This window comes from Heptranchias perlo, chromosome 12, assembly GCF_035084215.1.
Source record: "Heptranchias perlo isolate sHepPer1 chromosome 12, sHepPer1.hap1, whole genome shotgun sequence".
In the NCBI taxonomy this organism is placed as follows: domain Eukaryota; kingdom Metazoa; phylum Chordata; class Chondrichthyes; order Hexanchiformes; family Hexanchidae; genus Heptranchias; species Heptranchias perlo.
Genome location: NC_090336.1, coordinates 31,391,003 through 31,414,581, shown reverse-complemented (window position 1 = coordinate 31,414,581; position 23,579 = coordinate 31,391,003). Strand labels below are relative to the sequence as shown.

The 23,579-nt window shown below is 40.3% G+C and overlaps 1 protein-coding gene across 11 annotated transcripts in view; it reads right to left on the bottom strand.

The window, feature by feature from the left end:
- Nucleotides 1–23,579, bottom strand: part of sox6 (SRY-box transcription factor 6) — a 519,057-nt gene that overhangs the window by 35,722 nt on the left and 459,756 nt on the right. For 7 of the 11 annotated variants that reach the window (XM_067993894.1, XM_067993896.1, XM_067993891.1 and 4 more), the window contains 3 exons: nucleotides 20,708–20,889; nucleotides 3,681–3,776; nucleotides 1,322–1,430 (listed from right to left, as the gene is read on the bottom strand). In XM_067993894.1, the coding sequence (XP_067849995.1) occupies nucleotides 1,322–1,430; nucleotides 3,681–3,776; nucleotides 20,708–20,889 (387 nt within the window). The remainder of the gene's footprint in view (nucleotides 1–1,321; nucleotides 1,431–3,680; nucleotides 3,777–20,707; nucleotides 20,890–23,579) is intronic. The other 4 variants (XM_067993901.1, XM_067993898.1, XM_067993899.1 and 1 more) reach the window with 1 other exon arrangement.

Below are 23,579 nucleotides of genomic sequence, written 5' to 3'. Positions count from 1 at the left end.
CCGCCGGGTGCCGCTCCCGCCCAGTTAAAATTGTGACAGGGTCCAAATTAGGTCATCGGACCCTATTTAAACTTACTCATGAGGCACTCACCTGTTTCTAGTGAGTGTGTTTCTGGTCTGAGTCAGCTCCAGAGTTAAAATGGCAATTGGCGAGAACAGGGCAGGAGGTCAATTGTTACAATTTTAACTGCTCACCCGTGGTATTCCTGCCAGTTAAAATCGGGGCCTATGTCTTTAAAATAGGGACTAAATTACCTCTGAGCAACCTGGTCCAATTATACCTGCCCTCTGGAATTGGATTCCATGAAGACTACACTTGGCATCACCATGAGAGATTGACTTGTTATTAATAAATACACCAATGAGACGATATTACAATTGATGGCTTATTGGCAATTTTCTTTGGGATAATTTATGCTCAATTGGATGGATTTGATGAAAAATGTGGAAGTTATTGCCATTTTATTCTTGGGCCCAGATTTCCACCCATTTTGGGGCAGTTTGGGGTGTACAGGGAATTTAGAAGGATTAATCCACTAGACAATGAGGGAACACATTATTCCCAAAAACTCCTAAGGGAGTTCACACTCTGCCTCCCCCACTAGACCTCTCTGACAAATTCCCAACACAAGACTTCAATGGAACGCCGACACGGTAATCTCCACCAGCATTAAACTACTAAAAATCTTATAGTGGTTCTTAACTGCTGGGGAATTCTAATGGATGCACAGGGCATGAAATTCCAGTGGCTGGGGAGGATTTAAGCAGGTGGATCACTCCTGGGGGAGGGTGGGCATAATTTGGGGCAGAATCCAGACTTGCCCGGTTTCTGTCGGGTGTCAGGAGAGTCTTCTACCTGCCGCCTGCTTGTCCCCCCCAGATCTCAGAACTGCTTTGGGGATATGTCTTGAGGAGTGCCCATTCAAGTTTCTTAAGTTGTGTTGGTCTGAGATCAGCTGGCACATGTGTGAACTCATCTGGGCACATCTGGAAATATCATGAATAGAATCAAATAATTTCAAGTTACATTTGTAAATGTGAAATGACTCTGCGATTACCATCCACAATATTATTTGATTTTCCAAAATGTATACAGTGAAGCAACGAATGGCAGCATTAAGCATGGTGTTAATTTGCATTACAATGTGTAGGCTGCTGATGATACTCAAGGAAAAAACACAGTGAATAAGGAAAAGAAGAAAGGAAAAAACAGTGAAGCTGATGTAAAAGTGCCAACATTAAAACATACATTTAACTTACTTTATTTGACTACTGATTGAACGAGTTAAACTTTTGTTACATCTCAGGGTCACCCACTCACCTTCTGCGTCCTCTGGCCTCGTGAGGTCAATGACCCCTGGACCAACCTTCACGTCCTCCCCTGTTTTTCCTGTCAGCTGTTGTGCAAGATTCTCAAAGGGCACCCGTTCCTGCACAGAAAGAATGGAGAAATCTGTTAGTTTCTTGTGCGACAGTCACTGTGTTAATCTTGGCAGAGTTAAATGCTGTTGGATCGACATCCAACCTTTACCAGTTATTCAGCCATCTTTTTTTTTATCCCCAAGGAACCTGACTTGTGTTTTACTTCTTACCCTGCTGTTTCAAACTCAAATGAGATAACATAACAGCTTGTAGTATTTCAGCACGAGTAAAACCTGTCGATGTGCCCTGTATAAGTATGAAACAATATTAACTGTCACATCTGCTTACTTTTGGAGCAGCAAAGTAGCAGCTCAGGGTAGCTGAGAATTTGATAACAGATTCTCTCTTCCGTGGGTTATGTATTATACAAGGCCAGAATGTTGCCTGCTGTTCAAACTATTGTTGAAAGGCCAAAATGCAAATGCAAAAATGCATACTGTCTCCTTCACAAGAATACAGACTAGGAGAGATACCTGGGCTAAACTATGGTCTCCTTTATGATCGGGCTATGGAGTGGTGGGCAGTGTGTTCTGGAGGGCAGGCTGAAAGGCCAGTTTCCAGTTTGTAAAGATTTTGTCCGGCTCTATAACTGAGAGCTGGAACCAAATATAGACCAATGAAAGTCTTCCTTCAGACTGCCTGTGGAGCAAGCTCAGAGTCCATCTGTGATCAAGTCACCATTGGTCAAATCTGAAGGCAGACTAACTTTCCAGCCATTTCCATCCTACTACAGGAGCACTGCTTAACACAATTTGCGGATACTGCCTTAAATTTTTTAAAAATTGGAAGATTAAAGGCAAATCAGAAACATAGAAATGTAGGTAGACTAATTGGGTTTGGTCGAGACAGAGTCAAGAAACTTCACCTGGAATGGATGACAAGGAATCCTTAGCTCTTTTTATTTTTTTACATCTATTCATTCATGCTATTGGTGCGTTTAAGGGGAAGCTATAAGGAAAGATAACGGAGCAAGGAATAGAAGGATATGTTGATACGGTTGATGAAGAGGGGTGGGAGAAGGCTCATGTGGAGCATAAACGTTGGCATAGACCAGTTGGGCCAAATGACCTGTTTCTGTGCTGTGGACTCAATGTAATTCTATATAACTGATGGTTTTCCAATTTGGTAATGCAGTGTTTATGGTCTCTCATAGCCAGAGTACCTAATTAGTGCCAAGTTATGGATAGGTATTATGTTGTTGATGCCTGTCCATTAAGGAACTAAATAGAGAGTGCCTTAACTAGTTCACTTAAAACTCTTATCAATTACTCTAGTCACTTCTGCCTGGACTAGAGCAAAGGCTAGATACATGCAAGGTCCCCGAGATGAAAGAAGAGTTCTATCTCACCATGGCACACAGTATCTGTAACCTGATCCATTTCCTTCTGTGTGTCACACAATGTGTGAATTTTCTTATTAGTGTGCACCATGATTTTTTTGTTAACAATAGGAAACAGAGGAAAATACCCCCTCCTATAATTACATAATATATCTTGACCAGAATAACAATTCCAGCTTAACTTCACTCCCCTGTACTCAGTGCACAGCAACTTCTTTCAGTCTCTCACTCTTTCTGAAAGACATTTCAAAACCTTTCATCAATATGAAACGGATTTTGACCATCCTGGCTCTTGAATGACACACTGCTCCAATTCAGTCTGCACTGCTTCCTTAACTCCAGACAATCAATGGCATTCTTTCTGAAGTGCATGTCCAACAGATTTAGTTCAACAAATGGTTTCTCCTATTCCCTTACACACACTTTTAATTGAAATTTCCAGGCCTTTGCCAGTGTGCTCTTGAACCAGCTGCTAAGAGGCATGTGAGTGTCCAGCAATGTTCCTTGTCCACTGTGGTGAAGCACCTTGCCTCTGCTTGTAGCTCACCCAGTGACACAGCTGACATTGGGCCATATGGGAACTCACAAGCACAAGGCCATGTCTTATTCCTTCATTGCAGTGGATGTTCATTCTCAACAGTTGTCAGCAGCGTACAGTGCCACACAATCACTTATAAACTCACGCAACATTTTACTGGGACCCATTGTGCGCTCCAAAGGATATTTCACCAATTACATGAAGTTCTAAGCAGCCTTTCAGTTGGCAAGAGACGCAGGGTTAGAATGGTGTAAAATTTTGATATCCAGGAGATTTCCTTTTTCTGATTCCCACATTTAACAGGGGCACAACTTAATAAGAGCACACATAAAGCTCACTGCAGTATCAAATTTATTTAGAAAAATGTAATATCATACTTACAATAATAGGATAGCTTGGAACTGCTTGAAGACTGTATGCTACATTGTATCTCACTGGTCTAGAACAGTATGTCACACTGCATGGCATGTCATTGATCTAGAAATGTATGTTATATTGCATGGTGTCAGATTGATCTAGAACAGTATGTTATACAAAATGGCATCAATTAATCTAGAAGTGTATGCTATGCTGTAGTGTCACATTGATCTAGAACAGCAAGTTACACTGCATGTTGTCCCATTGATTTAGAAGTGTACATTATATTGCAGGATGAACATATTCATATATTGCACTGCATTGTATTTCATTCATTTTGAACAGTAAGTTACATTACACAATGAATTCATTCATCTGGAAGCATAGGTTACATAACCTGATATCTCACTGATCTAGAACTGTTATGTTACACTGTAGAGTGAACACATTAATCTAATACTATAAGGTGCACTGCATGGTATCTTACTGATTCTGAACTGTAAGTTACACAGGAAGGAGAACACATTGATCTAAAATATATATTTGCATTGTATAGTATTGCACTGATCTAGAACAATAAGTTACACTGCACGGTGAACATACTGATTTAGAATACTAGGTTACACAGCCTGGTACTTCATTGGTTTTAAACAGTATGATTTGCTTTGTGGTTTATCACCGATTGGAACTGTATGTTGAGTTTCATAATATCATATTGATCTAGAATAGTATGTTGCATTGTATGATACTTCAAACAACATATTTTAAATTTACACTTCAGGAATATATATTTTTACAGCAAAAGGTAATGAACACAATAAACTTAGCTGTTAAGTGATTAAATGTGCATGGACATTAAAAACATATAAACACATTCCCCTTCCTATACACGTAACAAAACAGGCTTCCAAATAAATAAACAGGGCAAATATTCGCATCTGAGAAATTGTACCATAAAATGGGGCACATTTACTTACTAGCCTAGAATTTCTGATTTTTATTATTTTAACTCTGGCTGTAACACAAATCATAAGATGCAGGCTATTGGACATGAACTTTGCATTGGCTTTACGTGCACAACACCCATAATGAAATGTTAATACTGGAGATGGAGAGTCTCATTGTTGTAATTAAGGGGTAAGGGTAGGTGGTTAACACAAGTGATCAGAAGAATAGGTTCCAGTCTATTTTACACGAGGTGCTGAAAAACATCAATAACAAGTCAACCACTTTATAAAATGCAGAGGAGGCCTCCGAGGTTTTGTAAGCTTCTGTGTACTGGAGAAAGGTCAGTCTGACAAAAAGTATCATTTTACACAATCTGTCTGATAACAAGACCTGCTGCACAGCACATGCTAACGGTAACACTCTCACACAGCACAGTACAAAGGATGAAGAGACAGAAGCCCTTTCTCTCAGCCTAACTGATGCTGCAATTTAACAGTAGGAGAATCTCATACATAAAGATGAGTTGGCTCTGAAGTACAACTGTGCTATTACTTGAGTAAATCTATCTAAAAAATCCTGAACATCATGATTTAGTTGAGATGGCTGAAATATTTGCATACTTTAAAAAAATATTGTTCAAGCACTGCTTTTCCTAAGCCTGTCTAAACTTAAAATTATTAAACGGATTAAAATAACTGGGATAGGCTACAAAGCAAACAAAAAAAAGGACAATTAAAGAACTGAACTATTGACATAGAAAGTGGGTGCCACGTGCATTTTCATGTAGTTTCAACTCAAAGCAATAGAATTATGCAAAATTAACTCCATAATAATGGGAAAACAATTAGAAAGAATGTACGCCTTGTACATGCAGGGGCTAGGGTTTTCTCCTGCACTGTAAACTGAAGAAAGTTTGATCAATAAACTCCAAGTACCAATGCATGATATTTGAATTATCTTGTGATACCAGGTGAACACATCATACACTGTCTCGACCTGATATATTAATTGCTGTGAAAGCTTCCTCTTTCTCTGTATTCTTTTACACTACATAAGAAAAAGGTTTCCTTTGTGTGCTAGGTGTAGCGAAATTATAAACCTCATTTTGCGGAACCTAGTGCACAGAGGAAATCTTTCCCCATAAGGTCTTACTCTTGGATCACAATCAAAAGCAAGAGAGCCCCTATGGTGGGATGAGGGCAAGTTGATGCTTCTTATTTCAAAAATACATTTTTAAATAATACTGCTCCTTTAGAATTTACTGAAACATGTGTACTTTGTGCTCAGCTTCAGTTTTGCTCATGATTTTTAAATCAAATTTTTTTTGCTGTTTAAAGTCAGTGAAGTTTCATTGCATTAATTCATTTACTGATAATTCTGTTACCAGGTCAACTCTGAGCACATAATAGATTCACTGGCTGGTTGGGCTTTGAAATTGTGAAATTGACCTGAAATTGACAAACAGACCATAAGGAAAGGGGCACCGTCATTTAAAAGGTGCAATAAAGAAAAATGAACCTTCTGGTCTGGAGTTTCAAGAAAGGCAAATGTTAATACATCATTTAACCAACGTAAATAAATACATCTTCCCATGCTTCATCAGTCATTACCAGTCAGGGTCTAATGGAGATTTCTTTTGCAGCAATTGAACCACTGTGTTAGGAAGTTGCCGGTTGCATGCTTTAAGTATCTTTAGATTATGATAAACAAGATAGTGCTTATGTATTGGATGAAGAGACTGAGATGATGAAGGGCTTGTTAAAGCCCAGGCAATGTTAAATGTTCCAAGGACTGCATCAGCAGCATCAATCATATTTGAGAATTATCGCTGTTAATGAAAGAGCAGCAATAGTGATGATTGATGGACTGTTAGATTATTACTAACAGTGACCAAAGGCACAGAGCCGAGCATTTTAATGGCACAATGGTGCACTTTCTTCTGTATGAGCAGAATGCAAAGGAAATAACTGGATGGGTTCCGCAAACCGCATAGACGTTCACACGATATTTTCAAGTTATCTGACTGGAAAAATGTTGTGAATATTTCCGGCCAGCAAACTTTGATGGTATCTGGATGGTGCACACTTTATCCCCACACTGCTACTATGACTCAAACCTGCTGATACCTCTCCTGTCTCGCCTAGTGATCCACACAGAGTGAGCACCAAATACTGTCAAACTCTTTAATAATTAGCAGTCTTTTGAAGATGAGAACAACCAGGTGTTAAATGGAAGCCACATGAACATTCACAAGAAAGAAATATTATTGGTTTGAGGGGGAATGGGGGTTAAACTCCACAATTCTATTTCCTAAAGACAGATAATTTCTACTATGCCTACAGTGTGGTCACCACAATGCAGAATTGGCTATCATTAAAAATCTCATAATTTCAGTATTTTGGCAATATTAAAATCGGAGTCTCATTTTCTGGATCTCAAAAAAATAAATCAGAGGTCCCCTGCAGGCCCAGTAGGTAAACATACTGCCCATATTGTACTAAGCTATACAGATTAGAACATCGGGGCCTGATCCCTGGTCTACGTTGAGCTAGTTGATCTCAGCCAGAGTAGCAGTTGAAGGGTGCTACAATTTCCTTCAGTGCCTTTGGCCTAGGGAGGGGAAAGATCAGCCAGGGTTCTCACTCTCTGAAACGACCCAGTGAATCCTGTTGAAACTATGTGCATGTATGGACAAGATCTGGTCCAGCTGTGATACCCTCCATGTAAAGTGGCCTGCTGATACTCACCGCAAAGGATGAAGGGTGGCTGCTTGTGTAAAGTTTCAAAGGTTTGCTGGAACCTGTGGAACCATACACAAGCAAGGGACCAATGCTTTCAGGAGAAGAAGGGAGGGAAACCAAGAAAAAAAAACATTGGCAGAACTAATTTAGAAGAATTTCTTAGCCATATAGTGTGATTTAAGATATAAGATAGCTGAAGCACTCGGAGTGAATGGCAGTGTCTCGACTGACGTTGATTCTGCTGTTGTACATGTAGGGCTCAGTAACCCCTCCAAGACAGCTCCCCAATGAGGTCATCACCATTGTTAAAATAAAAATAATCAAACATAAATGAGAGAGAATAATAAATCGATGCCAAAGTTCATCATCGTTCATCGTCACCGATTTTTAAACAATATACTGATGGTGAAACTTTTTCCCCTCTCATCGAGGGCATTTTAGAGGAAGGAGTGAAATTCCTCTAGGAGCTAACCATCACACGTTTTCCAATAATGTGAATAGAATAATATACGGCTTTCTAAATTTCAAATGATCACAAAAGCAGAATTAGAGCAAAGTCCAAGATTACAGAACATTCCATAATTCACAACACACCTCCCATAAATAGGAATGTATTGATCCACTTAGATTTAAATCTTGGTGTAGAAATGTCAGAGCAATCCTGAATGGGTTAAAGAGAGAGTGGATGAATGAGATTGATTACAGGCTAAGAATCTAATCAGAAGGTTCACAAGTTATCATAAAATGTAAAACCAAAGCTTGACATTAGATCACAGTCCTGAAAATCACTTTCTGGCATCTGTTATTTAATTCATTTTACTTTTGCGCGGTTGTTTTATTTTGTTTTTTCCCCCCTTCCAATTTTCTCTTCTCCTGAAAACACTGTGGTGTGCTGGTTTATGATTCCAGGGGCATCCCCACCCACACTCTTTACTCAAGTAGCTATTCTTCTTATGTGGGCCCAGATGATAAACCTCAGCAAGCTATTTAACATCAGGGACATCATAGCCAATCCATACCCTATCCTACACACAAATAGGAGTTATTGAGTAACAATTAGGAGTGGAAATCCTGCCTGATCCCCCCCCTCCCCCCTACCCCTGTGTAGCCTAGGGCATCGAGGCCAATTGTAGTGGACCCATAGCTGCCCCTGCAAAGAGTTTCAATTAGTTCTAAGTCCGGGGAGGGGGGTAATTTTGACTTTGTGGATAGTGTAAAATGAGCGATATCGATATGCCCGTTATACATCTCTCCTGATTTCAAGATGTAAAACGGGCTGCCATTTCGATATCATCCAAAGTCAATATGACCCCCTCTGTTTTTATGCTGGTGTCAGCACAGTTGTTAGCCATCAGTATACTCCATGTCACTGATGTGCAATGATTTTCAGACTAAGAGTTTAACACTTGCAATATCATCACTGAAGGTTTATCAAGGAATAATCTGCAGTTGATTACTGAGAAATTTCAGGTCCAGCACATATTGCAATATATTATAAATCACATATCCAGTTCATGTGGGACACTCATCGGAATTCCCATTTCAAGGCAGATTTGTGAAGCATTAACACACAGGGTTATGCGCTGGCAGATGTGAATTTGAATTTCTACTTCAGCTAGCATTTGTATTAGGTCTTCTGCTTTCCCTATACAATAAGTTAATGATTTCAGCTATGTCGACAAACACAGCACTGAGCAAGGTGGATGGAAGTAAAAAAGTATCCCAACAGGAGTGAGCCAAACCTCATCACAGCATTACCTAAATGCCCGACAATGAGCAGCAATGGCAGTGTCTCTGGAGATGACTGGGCAGTCATCTTGGTCACAAAAGTATGGGAGACAAAATAAAGGAATTAAAATAAAATTCTCATGTATTAGGTTGGAGAAATTTAGAAAATCTACTGAAAGTTAGTTTTATGCTGTAAATGTCACATTTCTATTCATGAAGCTCAGTTATCTTTCTGCAATGATTCTTCTAGTCTGAAGCTGCAACGACACTCACTGGCAACCAACATTGCTGTAAAGTTAATTAATAACAGCGCTGATTTAGTTAAAGATTTCACTATACTCTTATCACAGAAAAGCCTTTTTTTTCCCCTGTGAAGGTGCAGATTATATCAACTTATGTTTACACTTCCAGCATCAATATCCACATTATTTGTAAATACTGCACATTATAGACTGCTCAATCTCACCCAGAGGAAAAAGGATTAGTTCTGGAACAGATTTTATTTTAAGGCATTTTGGGTGATACAGACTTTTAATTATTAACCTTAAACCAGTGCCACTTGATTTATGCGGTAACTGCAGTTTTAAAGCATCAATACCATTTTTCAAGCTACAAAGTACAACCATACAATCGTTTATATTTATTCTTCCACCTAATTACGATGTAAGCACAACTAAGAAAAATTGAAGTTGACGAATACCATTCATTGCCCTTTTTTAAAATGCTGCAGTCTGTACTGGTTAGAGTACATCTGTTACCATTTTGAGTTTTATAGAAACATTTTCCTTCTCAATGGATTAACAGCAGTTCCTATAAATGGACCATGTCCCTATAATCTGGAAACTGTGTTTTTATCAATAATCTGCCTTTGCAGATGTTTGAGGCCTGAGGAGTAATAGATAATCGATACACAATAACTTCTTTACTGGATTAAATATAAGGGCTGATATCTGAATGTCTGCATTCTTTCAGCCAGATAGTGGACAGATTTAACAGACGTACACACTGTGCATGGCTGGTCCACTGGATCTTCTCGAATTGGCCTTAATCGTACCAAACCTCTGGCCTGGATTAGATGTCTTGTTGGGAGTTGGGAGTCGGGGTGGGGGGGGGGGGGGGGAAGAGAGAGGGGAGGTGGAGAATTGCTGGCACTGTTGCAGCTCTTACGGCTTTGCAGTAGCCATTTAAAGGGGTTGGGTTTTTGCCCATAAGGAATTCTACTGATCCTGGAAATCTTCTATGTTAGACCTATAAAATAGCAGCAGCCAGGAATATCCATTTCATTAATGTGGCTGTGGAGCTAGGAAGTGGGCAAACAAAAGGTTCAGCACCATGGGATTACAATTTAGCCTGAGTGGGATGATGTAGCAAAAAAGGTGAATGCTTTGTCTAATACCCAGAGGACCTGGGAACAGATGAGAAAGAATTGTGCCAACCTGAGAAAATCTATCAAAGTTTCATTATACCAAGCAGTTAGGCAAAATATGCATGGCATGAAGTATTTTCTCTCAACCTGTAACACCTTGACTGCAGTCACATGTACGGTGCTCAGATAACCTTACTATTCTTTTGTACCGTAACATATAATCCCATACTGTTGTATGGTATAGTTGCTAGCTGCAACAAAAACTGGAACTATTGTCACACTTATAGTATGCTCAGCAACCAAATTTCCAAGAAAACCCAAGTGCATATTGCATGTTTATTTACTCACAGACATGTTGGGATGCAGGATGGGCATTTGGGTATCACTGTGTGTGCTTTTCAACCTTCTAACATCTCAACATTACTTCTCCACTTGCAAGAAAAGGTAGAACATAACAGGAAGGGGCAAGCTGTGCAAGAGAAGGGCCCAATAATTTCAAGCCCTTTAACCTCTTCAAAGAGGGAATGCTGGACGTTAAAGTGACTGAGAGCATAGAGAGAGTGGGGCAGGGTGATGTTGGAGGTGCGCCTCTAGTTCAGGTCAGTACCATTCTTATCCTGTTATTCTTTCTCCCCCTTTTCACTCAATCCTCATTGGCATACACTCAACACAACACCATGACACACAGTGCATTTCCATGTAAGTATGCTTGAAGTGGTTTTTAACTCATGTTGCTCTTGTATCTCTATAGGTTCCCATTTCCACAAAAACCAGCTGTAGCTCTCAGTGAAAGCAAAGAAGCTAGTATTTCAAATCACCCTGTATCACTCACTCCACCTTTCATCAGCATCTGCAGAGGTACAATCACTCTAGCTAGATCCGGAAAGGCAGTTTGAGGAAGAACCATCAGTTGATTTGCAGAGCAGGAGTGAGGAGGAGGATGTGGTGGCGGTGATAGTGGAGGAGCAGGAACCTGTTGGTCACAGGCCTAGTTCATATTCTTCTACAGCTGCAGATCCCAGGGATCGTGCACAGATAGCAACTTTCTTATATATGCAAGACCATGATTGTCTTCTTAGATGGTGAAAAATGCCCTGACAGTGAGTGTGGAGGAGTCCACTAGCTGCATGTGTACAGTCATGCATAGCACCTTATCAGAACAGCATCATGGAGTACATGGCAACTGCACAGACATCTCCAGCTTAGTGATAGAGGTCCATTGCACATTGGGAGAGTCTCTCTTTTGTCCGGGGGGGAGGCAGGGCAGCAGGAGAACAAATTGAGAGAGTCAGTATGCAGGACTTCACAAACCTCTTTGCTGCCCTCAAGTCAATCCCACACAAATCAGTGGATATGCTGAGGGCAAAAGGGACACGACTGGCATAAGCATAGGTGAGGATGCTGTCCCTCAGGACAACATTATATCTGACCTATTTCCCACCCTCACCCCACTCTGTACAAGTAACAGAAGACGTGCTGGAAAGTGGGCAGGCCTAGACAGCCACCATAGCATTGGATGTGGGCAGAAGCAGTTGCAGGATAATCTCATGACCAAGCACAAAGAGTTACAAAGCCACCTCAATCCCAAGAGGCTCCCACTAACATCAACAGCCTGTCATCACAGTCACTCCACCCACTGGAAAGGACACTGGAATATGATCTAGAGCACAAGAAAAGCAACAAACAAAGAAGTATCCACAGATAAAGGGAAAGAAATTGTTCGCACTGCAATTTGCTTTTCTTTCCAATATGTATTATCTCATAATTCTCGACATTAATTTGCGTCAGCCATTTGTCTGACTAGTCTGCCTTCTTCTACAATCTAGCTCGCTCGTTGTTCACCCTGTTACTTTTGTGCTGTCAGCAAATATTGAAATTGTGTTCCCTATGCCCAAGTCCAAATCTTCTATATATGCTGAGAATAAAAGTGCTTCCAGCACTGAGCCCTGGGCCCTACTCCAAATCCTTCTCCAGTCTGAGAAACGCCCATTTACCCTCTTTGTTTCCATCAACTAACTTTCTATCTATGATGCTACATTTCCTTTTATACCATATCCCTGAAATTTTGTAATACGTCTCATGAGAGACATTTTATCGAACATTTTCTAAAAATCCATATATATCACATCTACTCCCTTTATCCATACATTGATCACTTCTTCAAAAAACTCTTATTAAAATTTGTCAAACACAACTTGCCTGCAACAAATCCATGCTAGCTGTCTGTGACTAACGGACTGGTCAGGTGGGCAGAAAAGTGGCAAATGGAATTCAATCTAGAAAAATGTGAGGTACTGCATTTGGGGAGGGCAAACAAGGCAAGAGAGTACACAATAAATGGGAGGATACTGAGGGGTGTAGAGGAACAAAGGGACCTTGGAGTACATGTCCACACATCCCTGAAGGTAGCAGGACAGGTAGATAAGGTGGTTAAAAAGGCATACAGGATACTTGCCTTTATTAGCCGAGGCATAGAATATAAGAGCAGGGATTTTATGCTAGAACTATATAAAACATTGGTTAGGCCACAGCTTGAGTACTGCATAAAGTTCTGGTCACCACATTACAGGAAAGATGTGATTGACTAGAGAGGATGCAAAGGAGATTTACGAGGATGTTGCCAGGACTGGAGAATTTTAGCTATGAGCAAAGATTGGATCGGCTGGGGTTGTTTTCTTTGGAACAAAGGAGGCTGAGGGGAGATTTAACTGAGGTATATAAAATTATCATGGGACTAGATAGAGTGGATAGGGAGGATGTATTTCCCTTAGTAGAGGTGTCAGTGACCAGGGGGCATAGATTTAAAGTAATTGGTAGAAGGATTAGAGAGGAGCTGAGGAGAAATTTTTTCACCCAGAGGGCAGTGGGGGTCTGGAACTCACTGCCTGAAAGGGTGGTAGAGGCAGAAACCCTCAACTCATTTAAAAGGTACTTGGATGTCCAAGTGCAGGAAGCTACTGGGCTACGGACCAAGTGCTGGAAAGTGGGATTAAGCCAGAAAGCTCTTTTTTGGCCGGCACAGACATGACGGGCCAAATTACCTCCTTCCGTGTCGTAACTTTCTATGATTCTATGATCCTAAGCCATACATTCTACGTGTTTACTCATTTAATCTAGAATTATGATGTCTACGTGTTTGCTCTCAACTGACGTTAGATTATTGAAGCCTTTGAATTTTAAACCGAATAAAATTCTTTCCTGTATTTTTTTTCCTTTGTGATCTTAGGATAGTAATTGCTTTGATCACTATTTTAATAAAGTAGTTAACCCAATAAAAAATAAACGAGTTAGCGTCTTTATTAAAATAGCGAACAGAAGAACTTCACCCGAACACATTAACCAATTTGTTAAAAATAGTACACAGAGGAATTTCTATCCCCATGTATACCCAAAAACACTCAACAGAATGAAAACCTCATTCATTTTGTGCATATAATCAAATGAATATGTTTGTGCTGATTGAATGCTATTTATAATTTTCTGCAGCATCCTAGTAGTTATGAATAGTGTGCAGCTCTAACCACTACTTTAATTTCTAATCATAAACAAATGTATTGAACATTACTGTTTCTCTGATTCTTCCTACTGAGGATTGGTGCATGGAGCCACATGGCTAAATTGAATCCTGCAGTGCAATCTTCAGTAATAATCATCACTGTTGAACATCAGGCATCACCAAAAAAGAAGCAATTAAATCTCGGCAAGGATACGCAATCAAATTTTTTTTACGCTCAGAGAGACCAGTCTGTTAAAAATCACTAAAAGGTGGGACAGGTTAGGTCACTGCAGTCTCCAACAATGCAAGTTCCCAGCAAGAGGCCTAATCCAGGCCAGAGGTTCGGTATGAATATGTAAGTAAAGACAATTCCAGAAGATCCGGTAGATCAGCCATGCACAGTGCATGCGTGTGGTAAGTCATTGCAGTCTGTGTCCTTAACACCTAGGTGAACACTGCCTGCTGGAAAGCAGGGCTTCTGCATGATAGAAACCCCCTCTGTCAGATACAGACTCTACCAGCCACAGGTTGTATTGCTCGAGGGAATTAGTTTGCGCAACATACCAGTTCACTCCACATTGAGTATTGTGTGCCGTTCTGGGCACCTTACCACCGGAGAGACATGCTTGTCTTAGAGGAAGTTCAAAGAAGGTTAACTAAGTTGAGAAATGGAATCGAGCATTGGTGTTGCAAAGAAAGACTATAAGTATCAGGGACGTTTACATTGGAAAAAAGGCAGCTTATAAGTGAGCTTATTGAGGTATTTAACATCTTCAAGGGAATAGATCAACTAGATCCCACAGAGATGTTCAATATTAATACAAACTTTAGGATAAAGGGACATGGATTCAAGTCTAGATGAGAAAAAGTGAATGACTACACAGTTATGATATAACTTCTTCGTGCAGAGGTCTGTGGAATAGACAACTATGAAGGGAGTGGAAGCAGAGGATGTTATGAATTTCAAAACGGAGATTGATAAATCTTTGACAGATACGGCTACAGAAGATTATGAGAGATAAGGCAGAGAAGGAAGTTTGTAACCTTGAATACAAATGCTCTTTTCTAGTTCCATACAGTTCTATGTTCCTAAGGACATTGTAATATAGAGGGAGGGGAGTAAGTTGCCAATCAAATGATGACTTCCTCCCCAGTTAGCATAAATACGATTTGGGAGGGTGGTACATGAGGTTACACTATCTAACAGATAGGGTGAGCATTGATAGGCCTGATGGGATTTCCTCACCCTTCTTTTCATATGTATAAGAGGGAATCTCGAAAACATGCACTGAGTGAATCAAGGACGCCTGGTCAAATTGTTGATAAATATGAGTACATGGGGTTTTGATGGATACCAACTTTAACTTCTTCAGGACTGGGCTCAGAAGGAGTTAAGAGCATTCTGGTCTTTTTCATCTCTCTTCAACGATATCAAAGTCCCAGTGCAGGTTAACACTATGGAATACAAGGCATATCTAAACAGTTCTCCTTCATGGTTCAGAACAACTAGATATGCAATGGAAGTTCTTCCTTCAGCCCACATGCGAGATCCAGGAGCAAGCTGTGAAATGGATTTATGTGAGAACAGGGAAACAGTTACAGAGAAGGAAGATTTCAGCACAGTGTCATCACAACACAATGTCATGAGAGTTGATGGGATTCAACAAATATCTTATTCCTATTGACAGCAACTGGGGAAAACAGCATGTTCCTGGTATATGAAATATTTACTCACAACTCATTTTAGTTTAAATAAATATATATTTAATTGAGTTTCTGTCTAACTCTGATCGTTCGGTGAATGCAATGAGGGGAAATAGATCAAGTGAGGCTATGACCAGTGTGATTTAGTTTCAGCACTCTGCAGCTAACCTTTGACTCCAGTAGGATATGTTGCTGTAAGTGGAAATGCTTTGACTTTGTCACTGATCCAGCACTTGTGTCCAAGGCAGGTAATGGAATAATGAGACATTCCAAAATGATGTGCACAGGAGTTAAAAGTCAATGATGAAAGTGACAATTAGTATTGTGCAGAGAAAAAAAAATGTTTAATTTGACTGAGTTTTCAATCAATCATTTAGATTATGTGCCTCTTAATAAGACCTTGCATTGAATGAGTTGCTGACTGTCTAGTAGGGATAGATAGATTTCTTTATGTTTGCATTGTGAGACCAGGAGTTTGCCCCCTCCCTCCTCATGTCACCACTCTCAGTAAAATCAATAATTAATATCTCTGGTAAGAATCCCCTATTGATTATTTTAACCTGTTCTTGATCCCATTTAAGTTGTTCTGAGAGCAATGTAATGTACAAAAGCAAATTCCAGCAGAGCTATTAGAAAATGGACTATCTATTTGGTAAATGCAGTTGAGTTTTACATGGGCTCAAAGCACATTGCAGTATTTATGCTCAGATTGCACTCTGTGGGTTACAAAGCAGTAAGTTACACACGTAGGGGCTGAAATTCCACAGGGCTCCCCTGATATCCCGCCAGAGTTATGATGGGAGTCCAGTGGAACCTTCTGAGAAATTTCAGCCCTGTAATCTTTTAAATTTTAGTTCTGTGTACTTGAACTCTTCCATTACTATTTATGTCTTTCACTTGCATTAATTTTTAATTTTAAAAGGTGCATGGACATTCATACCTTCCTGCTCAGATTGCTTTCTTTTTCTTCCCTCCTCCGCTGAAGGCAGTGACTTAAACTGAGATAGGGTTCTATGGGCGCTGGTGTAAGGAGAAGACGAACGCTGAGCCAAAGAAGGAGATATTAAGAATTTGAGGTGGGGCAGGGGTGGGTGTTGTTATGGAGGTGGAAGTAGGTGGTCTTTGTGACGGAGAGGATACAAAGTCAAAAGCTCAACTTCCGGTTGAATAGGACACCGAGGTTGCAAACAGTCCGGTACAGCCTGAGACAATGGCTGGGGCGGAGTCAGCAGTGAGGGTATGGAGTTTGTGGCAGGGGCCGAAAACAATTGCTTCAGTCTTCTCAATGTTTAGCTGGAGAGAATTGCTGCTCAAGCAAGACTGGATGTCGGTCAATAAAAATGCAGTGGCGGGGGGTTGAGAGAGGTTGTGGAGGGGTAGTGGTGGAGAAGTAGAGGTGGTGGAGATGAGCGTGATCAGTGTTCTTGTGAAAGTTGACCCCATGTTTACGGATGATATTGCCAAGAGGCAGCATGTACTTGAGGAGGAGGAGGGGGACCAAGGATGGATTTTTGGGGGACTTCTGAAATGACAGTGTGGAGGTGGGAACAAAAGCCAATGGCAGAGATGCTTTCGCTGTGATTGGTAAATAAGAGTGGAACCAAGCAAGGCCAGTCCCACTGGACAACAGAGGAGAGGCATTAGAGGAGGATGGTGTGGTTGACCGTGTCAAAGACTGCGGAGAGGTCGAAAAGGATGAAGAGGGACAATTTACCACAGCCACACTCACAGAGAATTCCATTCATCATTTTGATTAGGACTATTTCAGTGTGGTGGAAGGGGCAGAAACCTGAATGGAGAATCAAATAGGGATTTGCAGGAGAGATGGCATGAATTTGACTAAGTGACAATACAGTCAAGGATTTTGATTCCAGCCAAAGGGCATTTTATTTTTTTACTGTTGTTTGAAACTTTAGGGGTTTCTATGGGCTCTAATAGGAGAGGGGATAATAATAAAATAATTGGGAGGGTTAAAATAAAAGGACGGTAAGCGAGATCACGTTGTATCTACTCGTTTGAGGAAATCAATTATTTTATAAATGGCTCTCTGCCAACTGGTTCATTTGTTTTCAGAAATCTCTCTACCAATATGATCAGAAGAGGTTATATAACATAGTAAATGGTATGGAAAAGATAAATCCAGAAAATTACTTTAAACTAAATTGTGACTATGACAAGGGATTACAGGCTCAAACTAGTAAAAGGCAAATTTAGGACTGATGTCAGGAAGTTCTCCTTCACACAAAGAGAGATCAATACTTGGAACGGACACCTGGATAGAGTAGTGGAGGTGAAATTCCTGGAATCATTTAAGAATCGATTGGCTGCCTCAGCGGGGGAATTCTAGGGTCTTTTTGGATGGATAAATAAAGATGGACTGAATGGCCTTCTTTATCCATAATTATCTTGTGATCTTGTTAAAATAAATGTAAGGAATCTTACAACACCAGGTTATAATCCAACTGTTTTATTTAAAAATCACAAGCTTTCGGAGGCTTTCTCCTTCGTCAGGTGAGCGAGTGTGGGATTCCATGGAAGGTTACCGCATTTATATTCAGAGAACAATACAATATAAATGCGGTAACCTTCCATGGAAAAAAAGAGGATGATAGCAGCCAGCAGAAATACTGTGGAGCCGGGAGTAGCAGTCCTGATCCTCCTGGCTCCACCGAAATTTAAAAGAAAAAATTCTCGTACCTTGTCAGCGGTGGCCCCTGGCTAGGCTGCATCCACATCCCAAAAACCTGAGCAGTGCAGGCCCAAGGCCTGCTCTGCTCAGGGTGGCCCAATTTCTTGTACGGCTACTTAAACAAGCATTAGGCTCCTCATTAGCACATTTAAGGCGCCAACACCTGTTCTAGGCGGCCAAATAGCCCGACCTAATTTCAGGTCGGTCGTTTTTCAGGCGTCCTTGGGATGTCCCCAAATTGGTCTTTTTTGCACCCATTTTATACCTGTAAAACGGGTGCAGCTAGGACCAATTTCTATCCCAAGTTCTCCTATTGCAGTATAAAACATGCTGCAACATTTTTTAACATCATTGGTGGACAATACTTCAGGAATGCATTCCCAAACCTTGCGTTTAACTGAGACAGTGGAGTTTGTCAGAATGCTCATTTTATACAGGCCATTTCTTAACAGGAATATATTTACATCTCAGGAAATTCCATTAAAATATATTACATGCTTCACAGGTTATAAATCAAATATCAAAATAAATAGTCTTTTCCTGTGAGATTTCTACCTGTGGGAATGAAATTGAAGACAAAGTGAGTTTACACGAGTCACATTCCACTGGGAGTGAAGGGGCAATAGAATGGATGAGTGTTATTGGGTTTCATCCTCTGAATTACTCTGGTAATGGAAACTGAAGTAGTGGAAAGTCAGTTCTGAGCATTACAGAACATGTGCTCATTACTCAGGCGTTCATACCTGTGTACAATCCTAAATTCTGAGTTATCGCTTGACCGTTCTTTCCCTACCTGACTGAAAACACCTTCATTTAACTGAACATGCCCTGGAGAGACAGACCACCTGTGCGGTCAAGCCAGTGCTATTTATAAACATACAGAACTATGCCAGATTCACCTCAGCCATCAGTTGCTGAAACATTTTGCGGATCTGATCAAATTATTAAATACAAGTATGTGCACTGTAACGGGAAATGTGATGGATGGGTCAACTGATGGACCCCCAAGAAATCCTCGACTGTTACCCACAATTCCCCTGTAAACATGTAATCGGCTGTAATGAATGCTCTTCAAGGTTAGGCCATAATATTTCTCTTGCCCTCAAACAATTTCTGTTGAAGAATCATTGACAAATACTCTTCTATCTATTGTTCAACTGAAACAGGAGGACCAGGTAGGGTTCACCATAGGCTTGGAAATTTCATTTTTCCTTTCCTTGAAATAACAGGTCACAACAAGTTCAAAGAAACCATAGTACAGACTTGTTTCACACTAAAGAGCTTTGCTTATTTATACTCATTTTAAATTGTATAGATCTTAATAGTGCAACCCAGTTAGCAACGAAGCATTGAAAATTGAAAAGCACATTCACAAGAAACATTCACTCTTTGAAGCGCAGATAAGTCTATACCAAGTTATCTTTGAACAAGTTATTAACTGCAAGTCATTAAGAGGGATCATCACCATAACAACCCTTCTGAGAAAACAAACAAAAGAATTTTGATTATCGTTAACATTCTTTTGCTTTGTCCTGTCCATTTCTATTTATTTTTGAATAGTTTTGTTCAAACGGTGCCTTGATTGCACCATCAGAGCTACTCGCTTCGAGTTACCGGGGTAGATTTGCAACTTGCCGCCCGGTTGTAAAAGTGGCATTGTAGATCGGCTGCTCGTTATAGAAACTGCCTGATTGAACTGAATGGAAATGAAAATCGGGCGGTTTGTATAACGGGTAGCCAGCCCGCAATGCCACTTTTACAGGATGAACATCTAACCCACCAAGTCTAATTGTACGAGGGAGCGGAATTAACTTTTATAAGATATAAGATATATTGAGATATATTCATTAAGCTAGTGTCGGTGCTCTAGCTTTCATGTCCAATCGCTGATGATCGATTAACTTCTGATCCCTTGGAGGAATAGTGGCAGATTTGCAACCAAGTCCTCATCTATCATTGGTGCAAAGTGTAAGGATGCAACTTTACTGACTAAGTTTGGTATTTAGTTTGTGTCCAATTCTCCACTGATAACATGGAGTCTAAATCTAGTTCCTTGGTGTAATGTGAACTTTTTGTCCATTTAGTGGTCTCATGTGCGATTGGCAATTTATTGTGTTGCAAGTTCCCTGGAGGCCTGGTAAGGCAATCGGGAGTTCCTCAATTACCTAAGAGAGTTTTCATCCCCACTTGCACACCAGCCTTGGTTTTCAGACCGAAGACTCCTAATTGAAAAAACCTTAACTTTGAAGGCTGAGCTAAAAGACGGAACAAAGCTAAATGTTCATCCCCTGCTATAGAAGCCAATAAAACAATAGACGAGAGTACTCTGACTTTTTTCTGCTGGTAAGCACCTTTCTGGGTGTTACAACAAACACTCACCTTATTACCCGTGCAGTTAATTCCCAGGCTATTCATGGACGACATCTTCCCTTCAAGCCCAGACTGCTGCAACTGCTGCTCCCGTTGCAGCTGTTCTCTCATTTTCCGTGCTTCCTGGATTGCCTTCATCACTGCGTCCTGATCACCCAGGAACGCTGTTGAATTCAGAGTGGAGAGGATGTCTAGGGTAGGGAGAATAAGTAGTCATGAAATTCCCTAAGAAGGAAACAGGCTGGCTTATAACAAACTGTAGATTACAACAAAATAAATATCATTCTGACCCATAGAGGTCCTCTTTTTCCAATACAACTTCCCCCTTGTGTAATAAACTAGTCTGTCTACAGCAGATTCCTTTCTAAACCATCTGGCCAATCTGTTGTCAAATTCAAAATATTCAATATGAAAAGTGTACTTTATCCTACTGTCAACATTATTTATTTTTTGAAAGAAAAACACTCATTAAAATTGAAGCAAATTTGGATTCAGACGAGAATCTTCCAAAGCTGTTAATTATTAATGAAGCTATTCCTTTCAGTACATTATCTGGAACATTGATTCCTAAGAATGTGCTCCACACTGCTACAACCCGACTCTTGCAAATGGATTCGCACTTCTTAACTAGATGTATTAGACCCTGTATCACTGACCCAATTCAGGTAATAGTAGTGTAGGCAAAGCTGAGAGAGCAGTTAAAACTACTTTCCCTGGTGCTGTTATTTTTCATTCTTGATTTTTTATGTACATCACCTCTTTTCAAATGGTTTTAAAATAACCATTTTTTTTAAAGATGTGAATTACTGAAGTGCAGTGATCTGTGTGGGGATATGGGACTTTTTGGTAATGAATAATATTTCCCTCTGGACCCTCTCTTCAGTCGCATCAGTCAGACTTTCCGCTGCTCACCACCCAAAACCACTAAGCACTTTTCAATTATGTTCGGCGCCACTGCGTTAATCAAAGCTACAAATTATTTTGAACTCTGTATTCCAAATGAGGACCAAAAAAAGAAAGCATTTAGATTTTGCTCATTAGTTCTTGCCCTCTTTTGACACACAGCAAAGCACAATGCTAAAGGTGGGTCATTTGTTGGAGGGGGGAGAAAAAACTTTACAAGCTTTCCAAGTTTAGTACATTCTAGAAACAGAACAACAAAACTTACGGGTAGGCAACTTTTTTTGCAATACTGTGATTCATGCAAATATAACTATTCAGTCTATAGTATAGACAAGAAGTATTCACTAGGGATAGTCCCTTGATCCCGTACTTCCAGTGGGAAGCTTCACTCGACACTGTAGCCCTAGTGAGTGCAGGTCGCAGGAGTCAGAGATTCTGGAACTAGGCCTAACTTTTTGTGGAGGGCCACAATCCTGAGAAGTGGCTCGATTGAGGCCACTCTCATAGACCTCCTCTAAAGCAACACCATTTCGACGTTTTTAAAACCCTTTTTCTTTTCTCTCTCTCTATCCCCATCCGCTCATGTATTATGGCTGCAATATCACCTGAGAAGCAGCGAGCTGTGTAACAAGGCCCAGAGACTCTTGGGGCAGCAGATCTGCTGAGACTCGTAGGTGAGGAGTAGGTTGGGTGTGAGGCGGTCCCTGTCTTACTGATATAGGCTGACCCTGCGGAGGGCACAATGTAGCCACACGCTCTGATGTAGCAGGAAGAATGGATCACCACTAAAGGCCAGGTTATAGATTAGTTCAAAATCAGCAACTGTGTTATTGTGAGTAATCGAAGCATAAACTGAGTCGCCAATTGATATTTGGTGATTGGATAATTATTCACCAATCAAATCAGAATCCAATGTACATGTCAGAAAATATGACAATTGAGCGTTACATGGATTGGCTATGGATTTCTAAATTTCCATAGCTTTTGGAAATAAGAGACAAGAACAAACAATAATGCACTTTCATTTTTATGTCCATCGGCCTTCTGCAGGATATAATCTATCTACTAAAATACATTGCTGGTTATGGTCACGTTTTACACAACCTGTGTCTTACACTAAAGGGAATCAATGGCCAAGCTTGCATTTGTATTAGAGAAACTTGAGTATATGCACAGTTTTTTGATAAAAGTATTCTGGAACTCATCCAACTGGCCCTGCTTCAGCATGGATATAAAGGATATGTCATCGCCAACAGTAGGATATGATAAATGTAATATTAGTTGCTAGTTTAAGAAAACATCAGAACCTCTCTTTGAACTCAGGAAGTGGAAACGTGTATGGGGCAGGGGGGGGGGAAGAGACAGAATGATTTCACATATGCTCTTGAATTGTCAATAAACCTGTTTAATTGAAGTAACAGGAGTCTCACCAATGCTTTATGTAATAAACATCCTCACGTGAGACTTGCAGCTCATCTAATTGTGTGCTAAGTCGGTGGTGGTAGGAAAATCTATACTGTGCTGCACCGGTAAGAGTGAAGGTGATTTGAGAATATTAACAAGATTGGGTCCAATTGGTTCCAATGCCAGATATTTTTTCTTCAGCGCCTGAAGCATCTAGAAATATATGGCTAGATTTTATGAATTAGTACTCTTGGCTAATTAATGGAAAATTGTACAGGGCCCGATGACCGGCAGGTCCAAATTCCCAGTATGCTCTCTCATAGCACAAAGCTTGTAACAAATTTCCCAAAGAGCTCACCCTAGACTGCAGAATCTTCTGACTTGTACAATGTTATTCACATTTGATCGGTAGAAAAATGGTCAACTAGCAATACCAAAAAGAACACGTTTAATTTCAATAGAAATACCAACCACATGAAATCCTCATAAATGCAATTACAATATCACTAGGTGTAGCATCCAGAGCAACTCTTCTCTCATAATGTTAAAGGTATAAAGATACTTCTTCATTCTC